At 36.7% G+C, this 19,565-nt stretch overlaps 1 protein-coding gene across 1 annotated transcript; it reads left to right on the top strand.

Moving 5' to 3' along the window:
• Positions 1 to 1,737: 1,737 nt before the first annotated feature.
• NRN1 (neuritin 1) lies at positions 1,738 to 10,071 on the top strand. Its single transcript, XM_075213019.1, has 3 exons — positions 1,738 to 1,938; positions 6,338 to 6,482; positions 8,872 to 10,071. Exons 1-3 carry the CDS (start codon positions 1,884 to 1,886, stop codon positions 9,101 to 9,103), a joined length of 432 nt encoding a protein of 143 aa, XP_075069120.1. The 5' UTR covers positions 1,738 to 1,883; the 3' UTR covers positions 9,104 to 10,071.
• The last annotated feature ends 9,494 nt before the right edge of the window (positions 10,072 to 19,565 follow it).

The following is a 19,565-nucleotide window of genomic DNA, read 5'->3' as shown; positions in this document are numbered from 1 at the left end:
TAAGGGATACAGTAGAAAAAAGAAGATATGCTAGATTGAAGACCTGACAAGAAACAGGAGAGCTGAGAATGAGAGTAGGAGGGTGGAAACGGCTCAAGGGCATTTGTTTCTCCTCTTATTACCTGTGCTGCATCCTTACGTCAAGCTAGCAGGACAAAGTGCTTTATCATTTTGATCAGGAAGGATTCCCTCCTCCCCCGCCTTCCACCCAGGCTCCCCCTTCACTTTAGCTTTCCCGACAGTGAGCAATCAAGAGAAGCCAAGTATAACACATCGGGTCTTCTTGGTTTGGGGGAAGCAGTATTAGAAAGCAGGGCAGGTGCTTGGGAATCAGTTCTCACTTTCCCTGGCTGACGTCACAACAGAGGATCCTTTGCAGGAGCTGCTTGAGCCAGGTCTGGGAGGGGGAATCAATGACTGCTTTGGAGTGACTGTCAAGGAGACCACGGAGAAGAGAGGGGGGAGAGAGAAAACTAGATCACTGCGGCTATATGTAAAGAAATGATTTATAATAGAACATTTCAGAAATAATGGAGTAAAAAGGGATGTATAGTATGTTTGAAACAATAAATTCTTCAAATGCCTTACAATGTGTTGTTTAAAGTGGGTAGAGGGAGAGATTAACAGGTTGTTCCGTTAATAGATAGATAGATAGATAGATAGATAGATAGATAGAAAATGAGCTGTCAATCAAATAAAGCAGGATATTTCATTTAGCACTACAATGACGATTGAGAAAATAATCAAAACAATACAATATGAAGGCATAAAAGTGAGTTGATAAGATTCAGAGATCGATTACATCATCTTGCTAGCAGCTCCTCCCAGACAGGAGAGGGGGGTAACTTTCAGGGCTTTGGAGAGTCAGTGTTTTCACTGGCAGCAATTCCCTGTAGTGGCACAGGCTCCCTTCACAGCCTCTACACTTCTCCAACCTGTTCCATTTCATCTGCTCAATAGCACTGTATCCTAATAGTCTCTGTCTCTTTACATGACCCTGGTATTGAGAGCATTGTGTGGATACTTTCCTACATATATCTAATGTAAAAGACACATTTGAGCTATTTGGAGATGACAACACATGTTGTACATATATACTACATATTTTTTTGAAAGGTGAGTGGAGTATTGGGTTTATAACAATATTTGTACATACAAACAGAATAAGAATAGTATTTTTAAGTGCAGTGATAAAAAGCACAGTACTGGACTAATTTGGTTAAATAATTTTAATATATACACAAAAATGAGAGAGAAGAGACAGAAGGGGAATTTTGTTGTATTTTTTGGGAACTCAGATACGCTATGCTGCAGAATAAGTTATTGCAGCATTCAATTCCTGTTTGTGAGTGTTGCTGAAATACAGAAATATGTATTTTACTTATTAGCAAATTCATGTTAAATGATCAGAGTTTATGACTATCCAGAAAACTGAGTAAATATCAGAGTATCTATAACTCATATGTAATGTTAACCCATCCTCCACAAGCGGGACGGCCTATTTTGCCAAAGAAATGGTGGGTGCCTATCCTGGCCTCTCGTAATGTGGGTATATCTGGAGAATCGCAACATCTATTAGCACTTTATGTTTATCCTATTCCAAGGCACATATAAAAGCAAACTGGTACTTCGCCAGCCTCCTTGTGTCAGGTCCAGGCAGGGGGAAGTGGGCGGGGGCTGTGCTCTCTCTTCCCCTCTCCAAATGGTGTGACCCATCCCAAGCTCTTCCCTTCCTCTCTTCCCTTCCTCTCCCTTCTCTCTCCGGCTCTGCAAAGTGTCAGCTGCTGGAACTTGTTTGCAATGCCTAGTTTTCAATCCCCACCCAGGATTTCCCAAGTAACACATTAAGCTCTACAATCTCAAATGGTTTTATTCAATGTAGGATGGGAGTTAATCTGAACGGAAGATATATTCTACTGGTCCTTGCTGTGCAGCTAGGTAAGTGGCTTTTCAGCTCTGTCATTTTTATTCTAATAGCTATACAATCCGTTAAAAATCGAATCCAAAACAATATCAGTCAAGTTATCCCTTCATTTAATCCTCTCGCAATATTAAATGGACAAGAGGAGAAAGAATTGTAGTAAAGTAGAAAAATAAATTAGCAGTTTGAAATAACAAGGCACTGGGTATTTAAAGGTATGTGATTTCTGCGATAAAACATGCATTATAAACATTGTGGGCTTTTTTTAACTTGTATTACATGACATAACATTTCAAAATATATTAATGCCTTTAAAAAAATGGTTAAACAATTAATGTGTTTGACATAAATGTATTCGAGTCTCCGAAAATGCAAATAAAAAGTAAGATAAAAAATCGGTGTATTTGTCATGTTACTAGTCTGGTATATACTGGTCATACTTGAAGGCAATTTGTGTGAAAATCGACAGAGTAAGGTGTTTCTAAAATTACCAAAAATGGATGTAAAATTATATATATATATATATATATATATATATATATATATATATATATATATATATATATATATATATATATATATATATCTCAGTATAGTTAGATACGGTGGATGTAATGAGATGACACTGAACTAAAGTTTTTCTTTATCTTTCAAATATAAATATCCTAGTGCTTGTAGGTATTTCATTGTACCGGTTTGATTGCATTGGATTATATTTGTAATGGAGGCTGGGTCTCCAAATAAATACATGTTCTTGCAAATATATTTACGCTTGAAGACTGGGAACAGACCATTATATTTTCCATAGACAGTGCCTGGGGAGCATACAATATTGCCTGGGATTACATTCAGTCAGTTCACTGCGACACCGGCTGCTGGAAACTGCTCTACTTGGCATATCCTCTCTGTAACCCTGTGGAAAATGGGCCTCAGTGGCAGAAGCTTTAACATTTCTTTTGCTACACGGCCTTGGACATCGTTAGTGAACAGATGACTGAAAAGAATTTTTTTAATTAGCACTTCCAGTAAAAAAAAAAATGTATACAAATGAAGACACAATTAAGACAGCCTGGGTGCTTAACAACGTACAGTCTCACAGAATAATCCCAGCTAATGAACCCCGGGACAATAAGTGAGAAAAAATAGCTGTTTATTAAGTGCAGGTAGCTGTTGTGCGTTGAAAGGGAGATGGAAACGTTCCTCAGTTGTTATCATGATCTGTTCAATTCATGCACCCTTGTGACTTTGATCTGAGGCGTTAAAATTGACTTTACACCAGTAATGACATTAGCGACTATACCTGCAGACATCAACACATTTGAGAGTGCTTGCTAATTGCACAAAAGGAGCAGTGGCTGGAACCTGAGAACAGCGTTATCATGTTATTGTTGCTCAGGGCACTTCTTCCAGTACCTGCTTATTTATCTTTTAGTAGAAATACTGAAAACCCTTTCATATAAACCGTATGTATAAATTATTAAAATCATCTATGTTCGTGCATTAAAAGTGATCCCACCAGCATATAAACGATAGCTGCTGTATATGTTTATATAACAATTTATTTTGATGTAAACATAAAGGCAAAGATGGTATTTGGCTGAAATTTCTTTTTTTTTAATGGAACATAGACATTTATTGATGCAAAATCCATTATAATTTAAAGATGGATTGCACTGTCTTTATATAAAGGGTGTGTTTCCCGGTGAATTGGATCTTTGGAAATAATGCATAGGCTTTTAGAACAAAAGCAACTGTAAATACATTTTATTTTTAAATGAATACTTTAGACTTGCATATTAAACTTATTTGGAGCCCGATGTGTGTTTTACTCTGTATACAAATATATTAATGGTGTTTATTGGAAGTTATATTTTCACGGGTTTTTGCATTATCCAATATTAGTGTGTTCTGTAGATACAGTAGTTATTTGACGCATTCAGTATATGTATTGCACAAGGATACTGCTTTAGATGATAGTTTTGTCTCTATACAGATAGTGCACTCAAACAGTAATGATGTATTCTCATTTTTCTTCGTTAAATCACATGCAAAACATGTAGCCAGGTAAAGGTTATAGGGTAAGGCCCATCCCTGCAGTCTCAGCACTCTAAATAACAAATTTTGTTTATTTTCCCAGAAACGTTTTTGGCTAGCATGGATCTTGGGTGTCAGTATGGCTCTTTTTAGCAGCAAAGTGTGTGGGTGCAGCTGAAGCACTGACATATAAGCTGTTCAGGCGAAATCTGTAACTGCATTAACTCTTTTATACCTAGTTACCTAATAAATGGGTCACCAGCAGAACAATTTGTCAGATCCAAGAAAGGTCTTCGTTCTGCTTTTAGCAAGTTAAAAAAAATGTCTGGAAAATCGGTGCGGTCCACGGTACTCTTATGCTCCACAGAGTTACGCATGCGCATATCAAACACGGTGCATTTCAGAAATCTTTCTGTGGGTAATACCCCATCATGATGTATGAGCATTTGGTGTTTATCTAGATTGTTTGTTTGTGTTGCATCCATATTCATGGACTGTTGATTTGTTGGTCTAAGGCTGATGGTTTCAAAGCTGCAGTGTGCCATCCACACACACTCATCGTCATATACTACGAGGCTGAGTGATGGCAATACCCAGACTTCAGGAATACAAGCAGTGTAAGAGGGAGGGGCTGTAGTTTCCCTACTCTCTCTCACATATAGGAAGAGGGTGTCACCTTCACCCTGATATCTATTTTGTTACCTTGACACATTTGGGTGCTCGTTTTCAAGACTTACATATCCCAGTTTAATTATGGGTTTACAGCTAATATTTCTCTCTGCCGTGAAATCACAATTCTGGTGACTGTACAATTTGGATCCATATCCTAGCGTCTAATTTACTACACGATCGCTTTAGCAATTACACACCTTGGGTTTTATTTATTGATCACATCAGAGCCACCAGTATGGCCTGTAAATTTTGATAAATGACCCACTTACAGCGAACCTGTGGCACCGTGCAGTGTAATAAGTACATTTAATCAAAGTAACATTAGTTTTAAGAACAATTAATGAATCACTACATGTAAGCCTCATAAAACCGTGATTCTTTAGGGGCAAAACGAGATCAGGCTTATGCATGCATTGTGTAGACAATGGAAATAATTAGTAAATCGGTTTGCTTTTAGAGCCACAGTACTGTGTTTTTTTTCTTCCCGTGAACTGGAGTCTGCTAGAGCAGACGATAGAAGGAATGTGGTAATGTGTGCATGCATTTTTAATGATAGATGCCTCAATGCATTTGTTAGAGGAAATGGAAAATAAGATCTAAAATTTAATGTCGGTATTGTGCTGTTATGATGCTTCACTAAAATGTTATAACATGCCTTCCACATTGTGTATGTGCACGGCTGAGTGTGCGTTTCTCTAGTGTTAAATAAATGCAGGTACTGGATGACCTAGAATTTTGTATATCCGTGAGTATTGCACCAATCCCTTTCCTTACATACACACAGAAATACCACAGCATAACTGCATCTAAAAAGTATACCCCCGCCCCCTCAAAGATGGCTCACTGTCTGATCACTGCAGTATCTTCTGTATAATCAAGGCGTCTCTATGTCGAATCCAAGGGAATGTTTATGTGTAATATCTGTTTTCAAATCTTAATAGTATTATACTCTGTGAAATGCGACATGGGGAATATTAAAGGTTTCATCACTAAGATACATTCTGGAACACAGATTTAATTCCACCCACTTTTAGCAGTTATTTAATGTTGAAGATAATGTTTTATTCATGTCTGGTGTGTTGTGTGGAATTGTGTTTAATTTCTTTTTAAATTGACTAGGAAACATTTTATTACTTAGTATTTCACCTCTAGTTAAAATAAGAATCATTTATTGCTTAAAAGGCTTTTATATGTTCTGTACTTCACGGCATTGCAATATAAATGATTACATATATGATCCCTATAAATATCAGTTTCCATACAGTAGAGAACATTTGATGAGCACAATTTTGCTCAAAAACAATTATAACGACATTTTAAGATAATTATCACTAATAGTAAACAGGCCAGTTTCTTGCTTGAATTAAAATTATATTTTATATTCAATAAACATGTGTGGCTATGGTGCATACGACAAGCTGCCCAAATATTAAAAGAATTGTCCTAATCATGAATGTACATAACAATTGTCATAATTATCTTTGGGACCTAGAATTAAACGATAACACCTCTTATCTTGAATTGACAGTGTTTCTTAAATTGATCACAAATGCGGAACTATAAATAGTTTGTTTTCTGCAAGCTCATAAAACAATAGTCTTATATATGTGTGAACGGTTAATATACAAATGATGAACGTAGTATAAGTCAGGGTTCATGAGACAGATCTTGGAGCTGTCCTGTTGACGTGGTGCTGATCTCTGTTCCCAGCATACCTGGTGCAGGCGGTGAGGGCAGCTGGCAAGTGTGATGCGGTCTTTAAGGGCTTCTCCAACTGTATGCTCGCGATGGGCGATAAAATGGAAACCTATTCGCAAGGCATGGACGAAGAGAAAAACCTCAACACCATTTGCTCGTAAGTTGCCAATGCTAGTTTTATTTTACCTTCTTGTTTTTAAAGAATGATGAATGACTTGATGCACCATTCATGTCCCACGAAAAGCACCGCCCCCAAACCAGACGTTGAAGTTGAGAAGCAAGGCTCATCTACTCACTGGCTTCTACCATGCAAATGTTGAAAAGTCACATACATCAGATATAACACACACACACAGCCAAATGCATTGGCCTCTCCAAGTTCCTTAATATAATGTTAGTAAAATAGTTTCATATGCACGGCAGTGATAGTTTGCGGCTAATTGGGATATATTTCTATGAATCAAAAACAACAAATAATGCACAAAGGTTGGTTCACTTTTAAAAAAATATAATTTGCTGTTGGTAAAATAAATTTAATTTTTGACAACAAAAAACACCAACTCTCCATTGAAAAACACATATTAGGCGCCTGTATGGCCAACCTTTGCATTCACATTACACAATCCTAAAATAAGAAAACACTTTACTCTCAATGCAATTACAGTACAAGTAACGTATTGTACATATATGAATCTCTGAGGAATAGTCAGAGCCACTCCTTGCTGGATTAGCTAAAATGGAACATTGCTAGTGTGTTGTCTTTATGACTGGGATAATGGTTATGATCACTCGAAATTCAGTACTAGTACTCTGCAAGGACTAATCGGGCAAATGTACCAACATTAATTTTGGATTAAAGTAATAAATTCCCAAAAGGATTATAGATGTGTAAAATGCATCGTATATACATATTACAATTCAAAATAAAGAGCTACACTTGTATAAAATGCGTTTTATGTGTCAGATTAGTGGCGTCTAGTAAAGGGTAAAATGATTTATTGGAGCTAAATTAAGAAAGCCAAACCAACTGCAGAGATTGAAAGGCTAGACCTGTGTTATAATTCTTAACAGTATGTTGTTTTCGTTAAGATTGTATAGTGTACAATAACGTGTATCAATATAATTTTAACTTTATTTTCTTATGCGATTATTATTATTATTATTCCTGGATTTTAATAAATTCACGTAGCTCATTTGACGTAATAAGGGAGAAAATGTAACCAAAATAGTTAATCTATTTTACCATTCCCTTTAAAACATTATGTAGTAAAACCTAAAACGAGTTCATATCTTGGATCAACCTGGGTCAAATGCATTGATAATGTTTTCTTTCATTTGCTCTTGACTATGGAAAATTATTTAGGAAGATCTAGTTTTCCATTGGGAATTGCAATTACAGCCGATGTATTGTAAGAGAGACACTTTAAGCTTTCCTGGCATCTCAATATCTCATTATTTATGGCAAATGTAGCAGAATTGTAGTTTACAACAGTCTTGGAGTGCTCATAAATTAGATTCTATGGGATTACTTTACAACAAAACACACAGGCGCCTGTCTAGATCATAGCAAGGGAGGCAAAAGCACAGACACTCACAGAAGCACACACATACCGCGCACAGAAGGTGGGAGGGAAACATGGGCGAGATTACAGATCTGCGGATAAAGGGATGCACGGGGTTAGAGATCTATTTTAAACTCTTACCCCTTGGGAATATACGCGTGCATATCATTGAATCCTTCAGATATATTGGTCTTGAAATATAATTCTACACCAGTGCAATTTGATCTAAGCTGATAAATCACAACAGATAGGAACCCCACGTGTCTAAAAAGAGATGCTGAAAATGGCAGCACACAAGGGTATCTGCTAAACAATCGATATGATATAGGTGGTATGAAATAACTCAGTTTATAGCGCTCTTGTTAATCGTGAAACACTGTTTGGGCCATTGGTTGAGGTTTTCTTGTACTACAGAATTCAAATGAGGAATGATATATGATAGAAAAATATTTTCTTCATAATTCGTGCTAATTATTTGTGTAAAAGCAGTGATTTCAGATAGGATTTGCAATGTAGTCAAATTTAAACCCAAATGGTTTGTAAAAACATAGTTTGAGACGTGCAATTAATATGTAAAAAGGTCGGACAAGTAGAGTTAAACTCGTATTGCATGGACAAAGATATATTACTTGTTGTTTCCCCTTCCAGTAATTTACACATGCTATTTTCAACTGTTATGTTTAATAGCAGAGAATCAGCAGATGGAAATGTTTAATATAATTAAACGTGAAGTGGCAAGAAACATTTTCACTACCACCTTCTGGGGTCGTTATACTGAGCATGCGCAAAAGTCAACACACCCATTGGGTTTGCCTTTCATTTTCTTGCAACTTTCACATTATTTATATCTCATGACATCTCTTAGCCAAAATGCTTAAATATTTTACCAAACGAATGTGTTTAAAGCACTTTCAGAATATCATGGGCCGCAGTGAGAGGAAATGGGGGTATACTAATATTGTCCCTTTGCTATGTTTCATTCAGATACTGGAATGAATTTCATGTCTGTGCTGTCACAGTGCTCGCAGATTGTCATGAAGGGGCCACAGACATGTGGGAGAAACTGAAAAAGGATTCCAAAAAACTCAACATTGAAGGCAGCTTGTTCCAAATGTGTGGTGGATCTAATGGATCAGCCAGCCCAAGACCTGTCCATCCTGCCATCCTGCCTTTGCTCATGGTGTCTCTATCTGCTCTACTTACCTGGATCTTCTAGTAGACCCAAAGATTCAGGAATCCGCACTCAGTTTCGCCACCTGCTGGATTTCTAGAGGAAATATCTATCCGTTCTCCGGGGACTTTGTGTTCTCTGTGACGTTTGAAAATAACCTTCTAGGATTGTGGGGAAAGAAAAATAATATTCTTTAATTTTCGTTTAGTTTGCCAAATGTTACCAAACAGTGAGCAACAACAGCCAGATCCGGACCTCAGCTTTACATCTTCAAACAGCAAAATAGAAACCGTGAGCCCTTTTTTTCTTTGCAAAAGAAACTCAGGAAAGGCCCTCGGCCAACCAGTAATAATAATAATTATAACAATAATAATACGAGGCAGAAACGGAAATGGGCTCCTCTTTGAATAAACCACAACATGCCGAATACAAGCCAAGGGACCTGTCACACATGGAAGATGTGCTGTAGATGTTCACTTGTGAAACATATGGTCAAATCACAATCTAATGTTCACCATAACCCCCCTCCACAGAATCATGTTTTCATCATTACAATGCAAATATGTAACCAAGGAAAGAACAGCTCTACGTACAGCAATGAGAAGTTGTATCTATCGAATAGAAGAACACTGATAAATTCGTTACAGAATGAATGGCTGAATGGATGAATGCGTTTCTGAGTGGGCAAGTATGATGTATGGACTGCTGAGGGAGTTTAGCTTTATCTGCTGTTGCCAAGATATATTTCAAAGTTCACTGCCTTTATTTTTTCCTTGATTTAGGTGTTACACATATTATTAAGTATCCAACGGTGTAAACCACAAATGGGGGAGTAAATGTATAACCGTACAAATAGTTATAAAATACAAGATTTTGAAAGAAAAAAAAAGAGCCTTGATTTTAAAATAAATAAATGTAATTTAAAATAAAGTTTATTATAAACCCAAATCAGCAAAAAAATATTTGCTACAAAGTATAGTATGAGATATTAAATAAAATTATTGTTTCAAAAAGTGTGTCTTTTATTATAGTTCTATATTTGCTATGAAAAGTGTAATGTTTATAGAAAATTATCAGTAATACTCACTTGATGCCTAATGTCAAATGTTGGGAAGCCAGGGGCTTCCTAAATACTGTTTTCATACATATATATATATATATATATATATATATATATATATATATATATATATATATATATATATATATAATTCAGAATACTTGGACGGTTTGTGAATAGGGGTACTAAACATCCATCAGGGAAAGTTTTTGCATGACATTTGAGAGAGAGAGAGAGAGAGAGAGGGGAATAGAAAGGAGGTGGTGGGGGGGGGGGGGTGGGGCAGAAAAAGAGTGGGAGAGGGGATGACAGAGTAACAGTAGGGGAAAGTGAGGAACGTAGGGGAGGTGTGTGGGGACAGGGACTAGGTGGAGAAGTCAGAGAAACAGAGATGGAGAAAGAGAAAGGCAGTTACAAATTAAAAATAGAGAGACTGAATGTGGGGGAAACAGCTTTTGTTGAACAAAAGGTCAGCACTATTAAGACTGCAAAGGTGCAGTAGAATACTGCCTGTTCTTGAGATCAGATGAGTCGTTTCATAATTAATAAGGCACCTCTGCTGAATTTGCGAGGAGACTAGCTCTATTGATTTAGCAGAGGAAAATGCTCTAACCTTTTCTGTTTATAGGCTCTTGATGTCTAAGAGAAGTATACTTGTGTATACACATGAAAGCATAAACGAAACCCTTTGTGAGCTTAACCAGTAAAAGCCAGCAAGTCAGAGAGAAACAACAACACGCTATTTGATCCTCTCCTATATAGTACATTTGCTTTATGTCCATTAACTGTATTTTTCTTTTATAATGTCACGTGTATGTTCTCAAAAGAAAACTAACATAATATACATCCAGTACAAGAGGTTTATTTCATTCTGCATCTCCCTGGTGCCTCCTGATCTATAAATGCACTATAACAAAGGCAGGCATCTCTTTAGGAAAAGAAAGGTTACACTGTCAGTAAGGTGAAGATCATACACACAAATACCTGTATTGTACTGCATCATCGACGATGAGAGATAAGGATCCCTTTATTTCAATTCTATGATATTTATATGTGACCTTTAAATGTATTGTATCACATTGGTGTATAGTTAAAGCAGGTTAGATGCTCTAATCTTATATATTTCTAATAAGTCACAATTATATCACGAGCTAGCCGATTTGAAATGGTCAATCATGGCATATTAGTTATCATGGAAATATTGCTCAATTCCAGCTTTAAAGGGTGTTTCTATGAGAGCAAGACGCTCTAAGTAAGCTCATGTGATTTCAAATCCCCTCTGCTTGTGCATTAATGATATCCTTGTATCTATATTTAGCACATGCATGCAGTATTTATGACACCTCATGAACAGCAAAACTGCACGAAAATGCTCCACCTTGCATTAAAAGTTAAAACTGATACGGAGGGTGAAATGTATATATTCTTTTACATCCGGGTGCAGCATGTTTCGATTTTAATGTCAATCTTGTTAGCATTTAAAAAATTTGTTCAATGAAAAATAAATTCTCCCGGGAAATCTTGTCTCACTGCTACAATGCAGATGTGACTCTCATTACCAGACGCCTGTTCCTGCACAGACCATGCCACAGGCAAAATGCAGTGTCACAGATAAGCCTCTACTGTCACGTTTTACTAATAAGATTACAAATAGGGATATAAGAAACAGTGATTTCTCAGAACAATGCTATAACATTTCTGAACAGCAGTCTGAATAAATTATGTTTTAATGGATCCTTATTTTTTATACTGGATATCTTAAGAGCATAATGTTAAATATTACAGTACTATAGGAAATATGAGTGTTGACGTACGATGCGTGTGTACACTGATTTTAATTGCTATTTTTGTGGTATGAAACTATGCAGGGCTATTAATACTAAGGTCTTGCTCTAAATTTATTAACGGAAAGTGTCAATTTCAATAGGTTAATACAAAAGACTTCTATGTGATTTTTGGGTGTGAGAGTAGATATGAAATATAAATACAATGCATTTCCATATCAAGTTATAAATTACTACATTCTATCCTTATATTTTTATATTGATTATGCTAAACTGAAAAAGGGCTTAACACTGCGCCTTTAATAAGGTATAACTATTTATATAAATACATGGCATTTTCTTGACTGACATCGGGTTCTTTATAAATAAAAGAACTAAATATAAGTAACAACGCTCAGAAATAAGGACCCATTTCTCTGTTGTCCTCTGGGATATTCCCACTAAACCAATAAGTATTTACCTTTTCTAAAGAGGCTGTTGGCCAATATTACAGTCTCTTTTCCCTAGTCGGCAGCCCGAGGCAAACTGGGAGCTTCAGCTGAATCATGAGACCTTACAAAGCTGTCAAGTCCTTAGCTCTCTCCTCTCTCCCACACCGAGATTCTCATTACATGCAGTACGAAAATCACAAGTCCAGGATTGCATTCCTGATGCCCAGAGTGTTAATTGTGCTGAAAATGAAACACGTTCGAAACAGATTTATCACTTATTTTTTTGCCTTACTGAGTCTTTCACTCAGCTATTCAAATCCCCCAAATCTCTCTCTCTCCCTCTCTCCCTCTCTCCCTCTCTCACTCTCTCTCTCCCTCTCTCTTTCCCCCTCTCTCTCTCTCTCCCTCTCTCTTTCCCTCTCCCTCTCCCTCTCCCTTTCCCACTCTCCTTTCACTCTTGGCAGTTACTGATACAATGCACACCTATTATAGTCCATGAAAATGTACTCCATCATGCCCTCTGTAAATTACCTGATACGTGAACCCTCCATTCTCTAACTGCTGCTGTTGGTGATACTGTACTTGAAGTCACATGTGTAATGCTGGCACTACTCTTACACATACTGTACACTATGCTGACAGCTGAATCACTTAAATGTTGGCAGAGTTGCATCTGCCAGACCCATTTTCTAACTTCATATTGTGATATCACCATTTTTAATGTGATGAGCTGGAAGGAAGCAGTAATTCTACTTCTTCTACAATCTGTTTAATGTATGATCAAGTTTAATTTATTAGCCCCTTTTAATCTTTCATGTTTTATTATCAATGTTGTTTTTGTTTGTTTTTTTAAGTCACCACCATTGAAGACTTTTACATCCTGAAATGATCCATTGGCCATGAGAAGATATTTAGAAAAGACGATTGTTTTGTATGTACTCATCCACAACTCATAAGAATACAAACATTTTGCAGTTCTGTTTTAGTTGGCTCAAAATATATAAAAAAAACACTGAAACTCTAATAAGTTATTTGTGTATAAATACCAGTGCATGGACCCCATTCTGTTGCATATATAGAATACAAAATGTTTATTATAGCCTTCAGTAAATTTGATGTCACTGTAATTACATAATCATTTTTTACTATCCTATGTTCACTGCTAATATTGTAAGTTTTGTTTTAACTATGGAGAAAAATAATGTTTGTCATCCCTTCACATGCACACAGCACAACACACTACACGTTGTAGTATATTACTAAATAGTTGTGCATTATATTACTTAACATCAATGGCACAATATATGATAGTGGTATAATTGTGATAAATATGCAATAAGGAGCTATTTGAAGATAAGGTTTGTATGGGTCATTGGCTATTTTAACATTTTCATTCAACAGTGGTATGAGGTCTGGAAGATTATAGCTGCTCCACAATGTAGCTGGTGACATATGAGATGACATTGTAGAGGAGAAAATAACGCCTATAATAACATTTTTATGCTGCATCACAGAAAAACTGGCGTGATAGTTCTGTTGGTGAACAAAGGGTTGCAAGTTATGTATTATAACTACTTGATTGGCGCAGGCATAGTGGTACACCATGAACCAATGAAATGCATTGCCACAGGATCATAAATATGAGGGACTAAGTGGCATGTCTTCTGTGTCTTCCTATTCATCTACAGTCATCTATCCATAATTGTCTCCTGCAGATGTGTAACAAACCGACTGGTGAAACTGGGGCAGCAGTGTTCCACTCCTAGTACAAGCATAAGGCTGATAAGTAGTATTACTTATTACTTTATGTAAAATAATCCCTGATTCCTGTATTTTAATGGGGAATGGAAACCTAAGAGGGCTGCCAAAGTTGTCCAAACACAACACTACTTCACTTGCTTGCTGAAAGTGGGAACTAACTTGTACTTTTTAATACATTTGAAATAGTTTATTTTGTTCTGTATCATTTATATTTTTATATTGCTAATACACTGAACAGGATTATTTCAGATTGTATGTACCATTCATCAAGATAAGAAATTGCTTGGGCTGGGTAGTAAAACAAATACATTTATTTGCCATTAATAATTATTTCTTTAATATCATAAACTTTTTATTTGTTCTTAATATGCACTGACAACTTAAATCATCCATATAAATTCAATTTATGTCCAAATAAAATATGCTATCTTTGGAGCTTGTATGTTTCATCTTGTAGGCCACAAAGAAGTGAATAAAACTATTATGGAGCTATAACTTATATTTTGGTGTGCTCATGTTCCCTTAGTGCCAGTTTGCGCAGAAATCAGTGGTCAGATCACACCCGACATACCTTGGCACATTTTTTTGTAAAACGGAGCTTATATATATATATATATATATATATATATATATATATATATATATATATATCTATAATATAAATGTCTAGTGGCGTGTGTTAGTCTGTCTGTGTGTGTGTGGAAAAAATAAAACCAAGCTGCAGCGCCACCTGCTGGGCGGAGTTATACACTGACCTACTAAATTCTTAGTGTGTGTGGAAAAAAAAATTCAGAAAGGGCTGAAATTTGGTTTACTAAGATGTTTTTAATTTGTTAATTTAATTTGTTAATTGTTAAAAGTGTTTATAAAGATTTAAAAAAAATATATATATATTTCTTGAAGGAAAAGTGACTGTTGGGAGTGGTTGGTGGTTGCCGGGGGTGACAGTGGGGAGTGGTTGGTGGTTGAGGCCTGGGCTATGGCCCAAATGCATGACAAGAACCTTTTTAACACCTTAAGTAGCTTGATTTGACTAGAATGCATGAGTATCATGCACGGGTTAACTTGTATATATATATATATATATATATATATATATATATATATATATATATATACATATGATCTCTTCTGACAGCTTCTCATAGCAAATAACTACCATCAAGACACTAACCATCATTTTCCTTTCCTGTTGTCCTTACATGGTAGCACATAGTACCCATAGGCTAATCCACTACTCATTCCAATTAGGACAGAACCTTATACTGAAAGAATAGCTGCTCCTTTCCCTGTTCAGACTCCATACTTTGCAATTATGGAGGGAAATATATGCTGCCATGTATAGACACAAATTATGGTAATTACTTTGATAACAATATTTTTTTCTTGGTATCTATCATGGCAGCATACTTATGTAATTATCATGACATACCCATTGCTGAATGGGCTCTAATTTTTGAAGGAAGATCCTTCCCTGCTGATTTGTATGAGAGGCTAATCATCTTCTTAATCCATGTAGCAATTGTTTTCCTTGCTCCTGTGGGAATGACAAAGAGTCTGTCTAAGCACAGAGTGGTACAATGGGGAGATCCATCTCAGTCGTACAAACTGAGACTGATCCTTGGCTAAAAGTTTTTTTTGTGCTGATCAGTTTTTACTTGCATCCAACTCTATATCTGGCCCTTAATGTCCTGGTCTGATGATTTCCACTATAGTCAATAGAATTTCTATGTTGAAACCTTGACGTATACATTTTTGTTTAATTCATTTAAATCTGCTGCTAGTCTGAAGTCTCCAGTTTTTCACCAGAAATATAGGTGAATATGACCCTTAAAATGTCTCTTGTTTGTGAACCAAGTGAGTTGCTTGAGTGTTACATACTGGATATTAATACTCCTCCTTAATTCTCCTCCTGTTGGAAGGACCCATTTGTAAAAAATATGTTCTACTAAGACTTGATTGAAAGTTCAAGTCCTGTCCCCACAACTGAATTCTGGACTGTCACCCTTTATCAGGTTGTTTACTAGCTGGCTTACCTTTACTTTTTCTTTTAAGAAAGAAACTTTGGGTCCCCTCTCATGCTCCTCTTAAATATTTTTTCACTTTTCTATACTTTTGTCTCTGCAAACTCGTGCTGATATGAATATGGTCTTAGTTTTCTTAAGGTTTTTTTTCTGAGAATTGAAACATTTTTTTATGATCATTCTTGCAATTCTAACACCTTACAAATCATGGCTGAACCATCATATGGTATAGAATACAACTGATTTTGAAGAAAGATCTGAAGATCTAAACCGAAGAGCTCTTTTAACTGGAACCAAAAGAAGCATAATTTATTTAATTTATCATAGCACAAGTCTTACCTTTTCAAATTAAAGTTGTGGCTCACAGGAGGGGGAGTTAATATTAATAAAGAATTCCTGTAGAAATAGTGCTAGATAAATATGTTACAACTACAGTATATGGCTCAATACTGTAAAATGGTACTGGATCACGCAGATGCAGGAGTAAAAGATGTGAGGTATGTGGTACCACAGTGCTCTGTTCTTGGCCCTCTGCTTATTACACTGTACACCTCTTCTCTTGGTGAACTAATTAGTTAATTCGGTCTCCAATATTACCCCAATGATGATGACACCAAAATCTACTGCCAAACACTGCTACCAGTACCACCTCTCCACTGACAACACCCAAATCTACCTCTCCTTCCCTGACCTCTCCCCTTCAGTACAAACTCTTGGAACCAACTTTCACACTGCTATCTCCTTATGGATGTCCCAATACTACCTAAAGCTCAACAAGTCCAAAACAGTGCTTACCACCATCACTCCTCTCAGAGTCACACCTCCCCTCAAATCGTCCTCATTGCCAATAACACTATCATTTCTTCAGTCTCCCCAGTCTTGATTCATTCATGTCACACTTGATTTCACCCTCTGCTTTATTCCTTACATCGAGTCTCTCCCCCAATTCTGTCACCTAAATCTTCAAAATATGCCCAGAATATGCCCTTTTCTTACCTAAGATGCAACTAAAACTCCTACCCATTTTCTCATAATTTACAGCCTTGAATACTGCTTTCCGACATCCCCCTGAACCATCTACCCCAATTTAATGCATTTTAAATGGCGTGGCAAGACTAACATACTTTCTCAATGCTCCATATCGACCTAGTTATTCTGCAAATCCCTACACTGACTCCACATATCCTCCAGAATCCAATTCAAATTATTTACTCTCACCTACAATCAGGGGCGGGCTGGGTCAGGGGGCATTGGGCATATGCACCCCTGGGCCGGACAGTTATATTGTATTTTGGGCCGTCTGGTGGTGCAGTGGTATTGAGATGGAGACAGTCTTGGCGGTCTGTGCTGAGGCTGTCACATTGCATACTATGCACTGCAGCCGCATCATTTATTCATTCATTCATAGAATATTGTAGTGCAATATTCTGTGAATGGATGATGCCCCCGCAGTGAGTACTATGTGATGTGACAGCCCCTGCACAGGCTGCAAAGGCTGTCTCCATTGCATCTCACTTGTAAGGCAGTAGCTAGATCCCTTTCTCCCTGTGATATCACAGGTCATGTGCCTGCTGCAGTCACATGGTGCACAGTGCAGGAGCTGATGCTGGAAATCGTCATGTTCCTTTGTGCTGTCACTGATGGAGAAAAAGGTAAGAAGGTAAGGTCATATCATAAGCAGCATCCCCTATACATATTGAACAGGAGTTTAAACATACTGTCCATTAAGCACCTGACAAGTTTAAACCTTAATACACTTTGTATTACACATTTTAATAATGCTGCATTACTTGTATATGTGATTATGTGAAATTTGATAGGTCTGGACCACCTATAGACCTGCAGCTACTTTAGTTATACAAAGACAACTGTCTAAGGCGGTATATTTACTAAACTGCAGGTTTGAAAAAGTGGAGATATTGCCTATAATGATTTTTCTGCCCTCCCACATAAATATTTATGAGTCCCCAGGTTTAATTCAGAAGGGCAGCATTATGGCACATATCTACCTCACTCCAAGGACAATGCCATCTTGAGTTCCACCATTTAACATTGTGCCTTCTCATCATTCTTTAAATGTCTACTAATGCCGCTGTCTGCAGTTCTCCACTGTTGTCTTTATGAAGGATTTTGTAAATCTGCCATTGGTGCATTTGCTTTCTCTGATTCAATTAAAAAAATAATTAACCATACTTTATGATTCTCTAAATTTATCACATAGTATAAATAATCATCCATCATATCTCCATGTATACATGTATTATTTGCCAGGTCCAAAATCTGTCCTGTTAATTTCTCAGAATGTGGACTTTCAATTGAATTGTAAATATATGTTTTGGACCACCAAATCTGCATCAAGTATTATACATACTTACATATAAAAAAAGGCAACTATGGGCCTATCTCAACTACCTCTTTTACATATTTCTTACACATCACTAATAGAACATATATATATTATTTATGTACATTTCATATTTATATACATGGGTCTTGAGGACCGACTCTGCTACAAGTCTTGGGCAGTCCCCATTACCTTGGGGTTGGATGAACTTTCCACCGGGGGAATGATTTTTCAGCCCTCCCTCCCCATAAATATTTGCGAGTCCCCTGGTTTGATTCAGAAGGGCAGCATTATGGCACAGAGCATATTAGTAAAGCAAGGTAATGAAAGCCATGCTCTTGGCAACCGATAAATATTCTGGCAGTGTATTGTGTGACTAATCTTTGAACTTTTGTAGTATGGGTGCAGGACACCCGCATCTCACAGCATCCTCATTTATTTATATTACAACAGCAAATTAGGTAGCTCTTTACAATTAGGTATTTACTTGTTTAAATATCTACTGATGCTTTTGTCCATCTAACGACATTGAATTGTTACTGCCTCTTCACTCTCCATATTGCCTGCTGTATAAAGTTTCAAATTTAGTGTGTGCATAGCGTTTCAACATTTTTACCTCTTGCACCTTACACTATTTTTTTTTAAGTTGAATTCACCCAATAGGCTTGCTTCAGTTGGTGGCATGGCAGATTAATTTTTTTTTGCAGCCACTGCAATGTTCTAAATGCAGTCGCTGAATGCCGAAAATGCCCAGAAAGAACCCTCACACAAATTCCCTTTTTTTAAATATAGATTTCACTGAATGACCCTTCCAAAATGGACAAGTATTGAAAAATAGAAAAGTAGAAAATATTAGTATATAAAGCGTTTTTTTGGGGTGTGCAGCTGCGTGCTAACCCTCACACACTCCATTTTTAAATATAGATTTCACTGAATGACCCTTCTAAGATAGACACGTATTGAAAAATAGAAAAGATTAGAATAAATAGTGTTTTTTTGTGGTGTGCAGCTGCGTGCTGACCCTCACAAACACTCTTTTTTAAATATAGATTTCACTGAATGACCCTTCCAAAATGGACAAGTATTAAAAAATAGAAAAGATT

The sequence above is a fragment of the Mixophyes fleayi genome, chromosome 5 (assembly GCF_038048845.1).
Source record: "Mixophyes fleayi isolate aMixFle1 chromosome 5, aMixFle1.hap1, whole genome shotgun sequence".
In the NCBI taxonomy this organism is placed as follows: domain Eukaryota; kingdom Metazoa; phylum Chordata; class Amphibia; order Anura; family Limnodynastidae; genus Mixophyes; species Mixophyes fleayi.
The sequence above is the reverse complement of the archived record's forward strand: the minus strand, read 5'-3'. Positions and strand labels throughout refer to the sequence as shown.

Excerpts from the sequence above, each read along its gene's own strand:
- NRN1 (XM_075213019.1), top strand. The coding sequence starts at position 1,884 with ATGGGAGTTAATCTGAACGGAAGATATATTCTACTGGTCCTTGCTGTG. Across the intron at positions 1,939-6,337 it reads GGTCCTTGCTGTGCAGCTAG|CATACCTGGTGCAGGCGGTG; the intron begins GTAAGTGGCTTT and ends CTCTGTTCCCAG. Across the intron at positions 6,483-8,871 it reads AACCTCAACACCATTTGCTC|ATACTGGAATGAATTTCATG; the intron begins GTAAGTTGCCAA and ends TGTTTCATTCAG.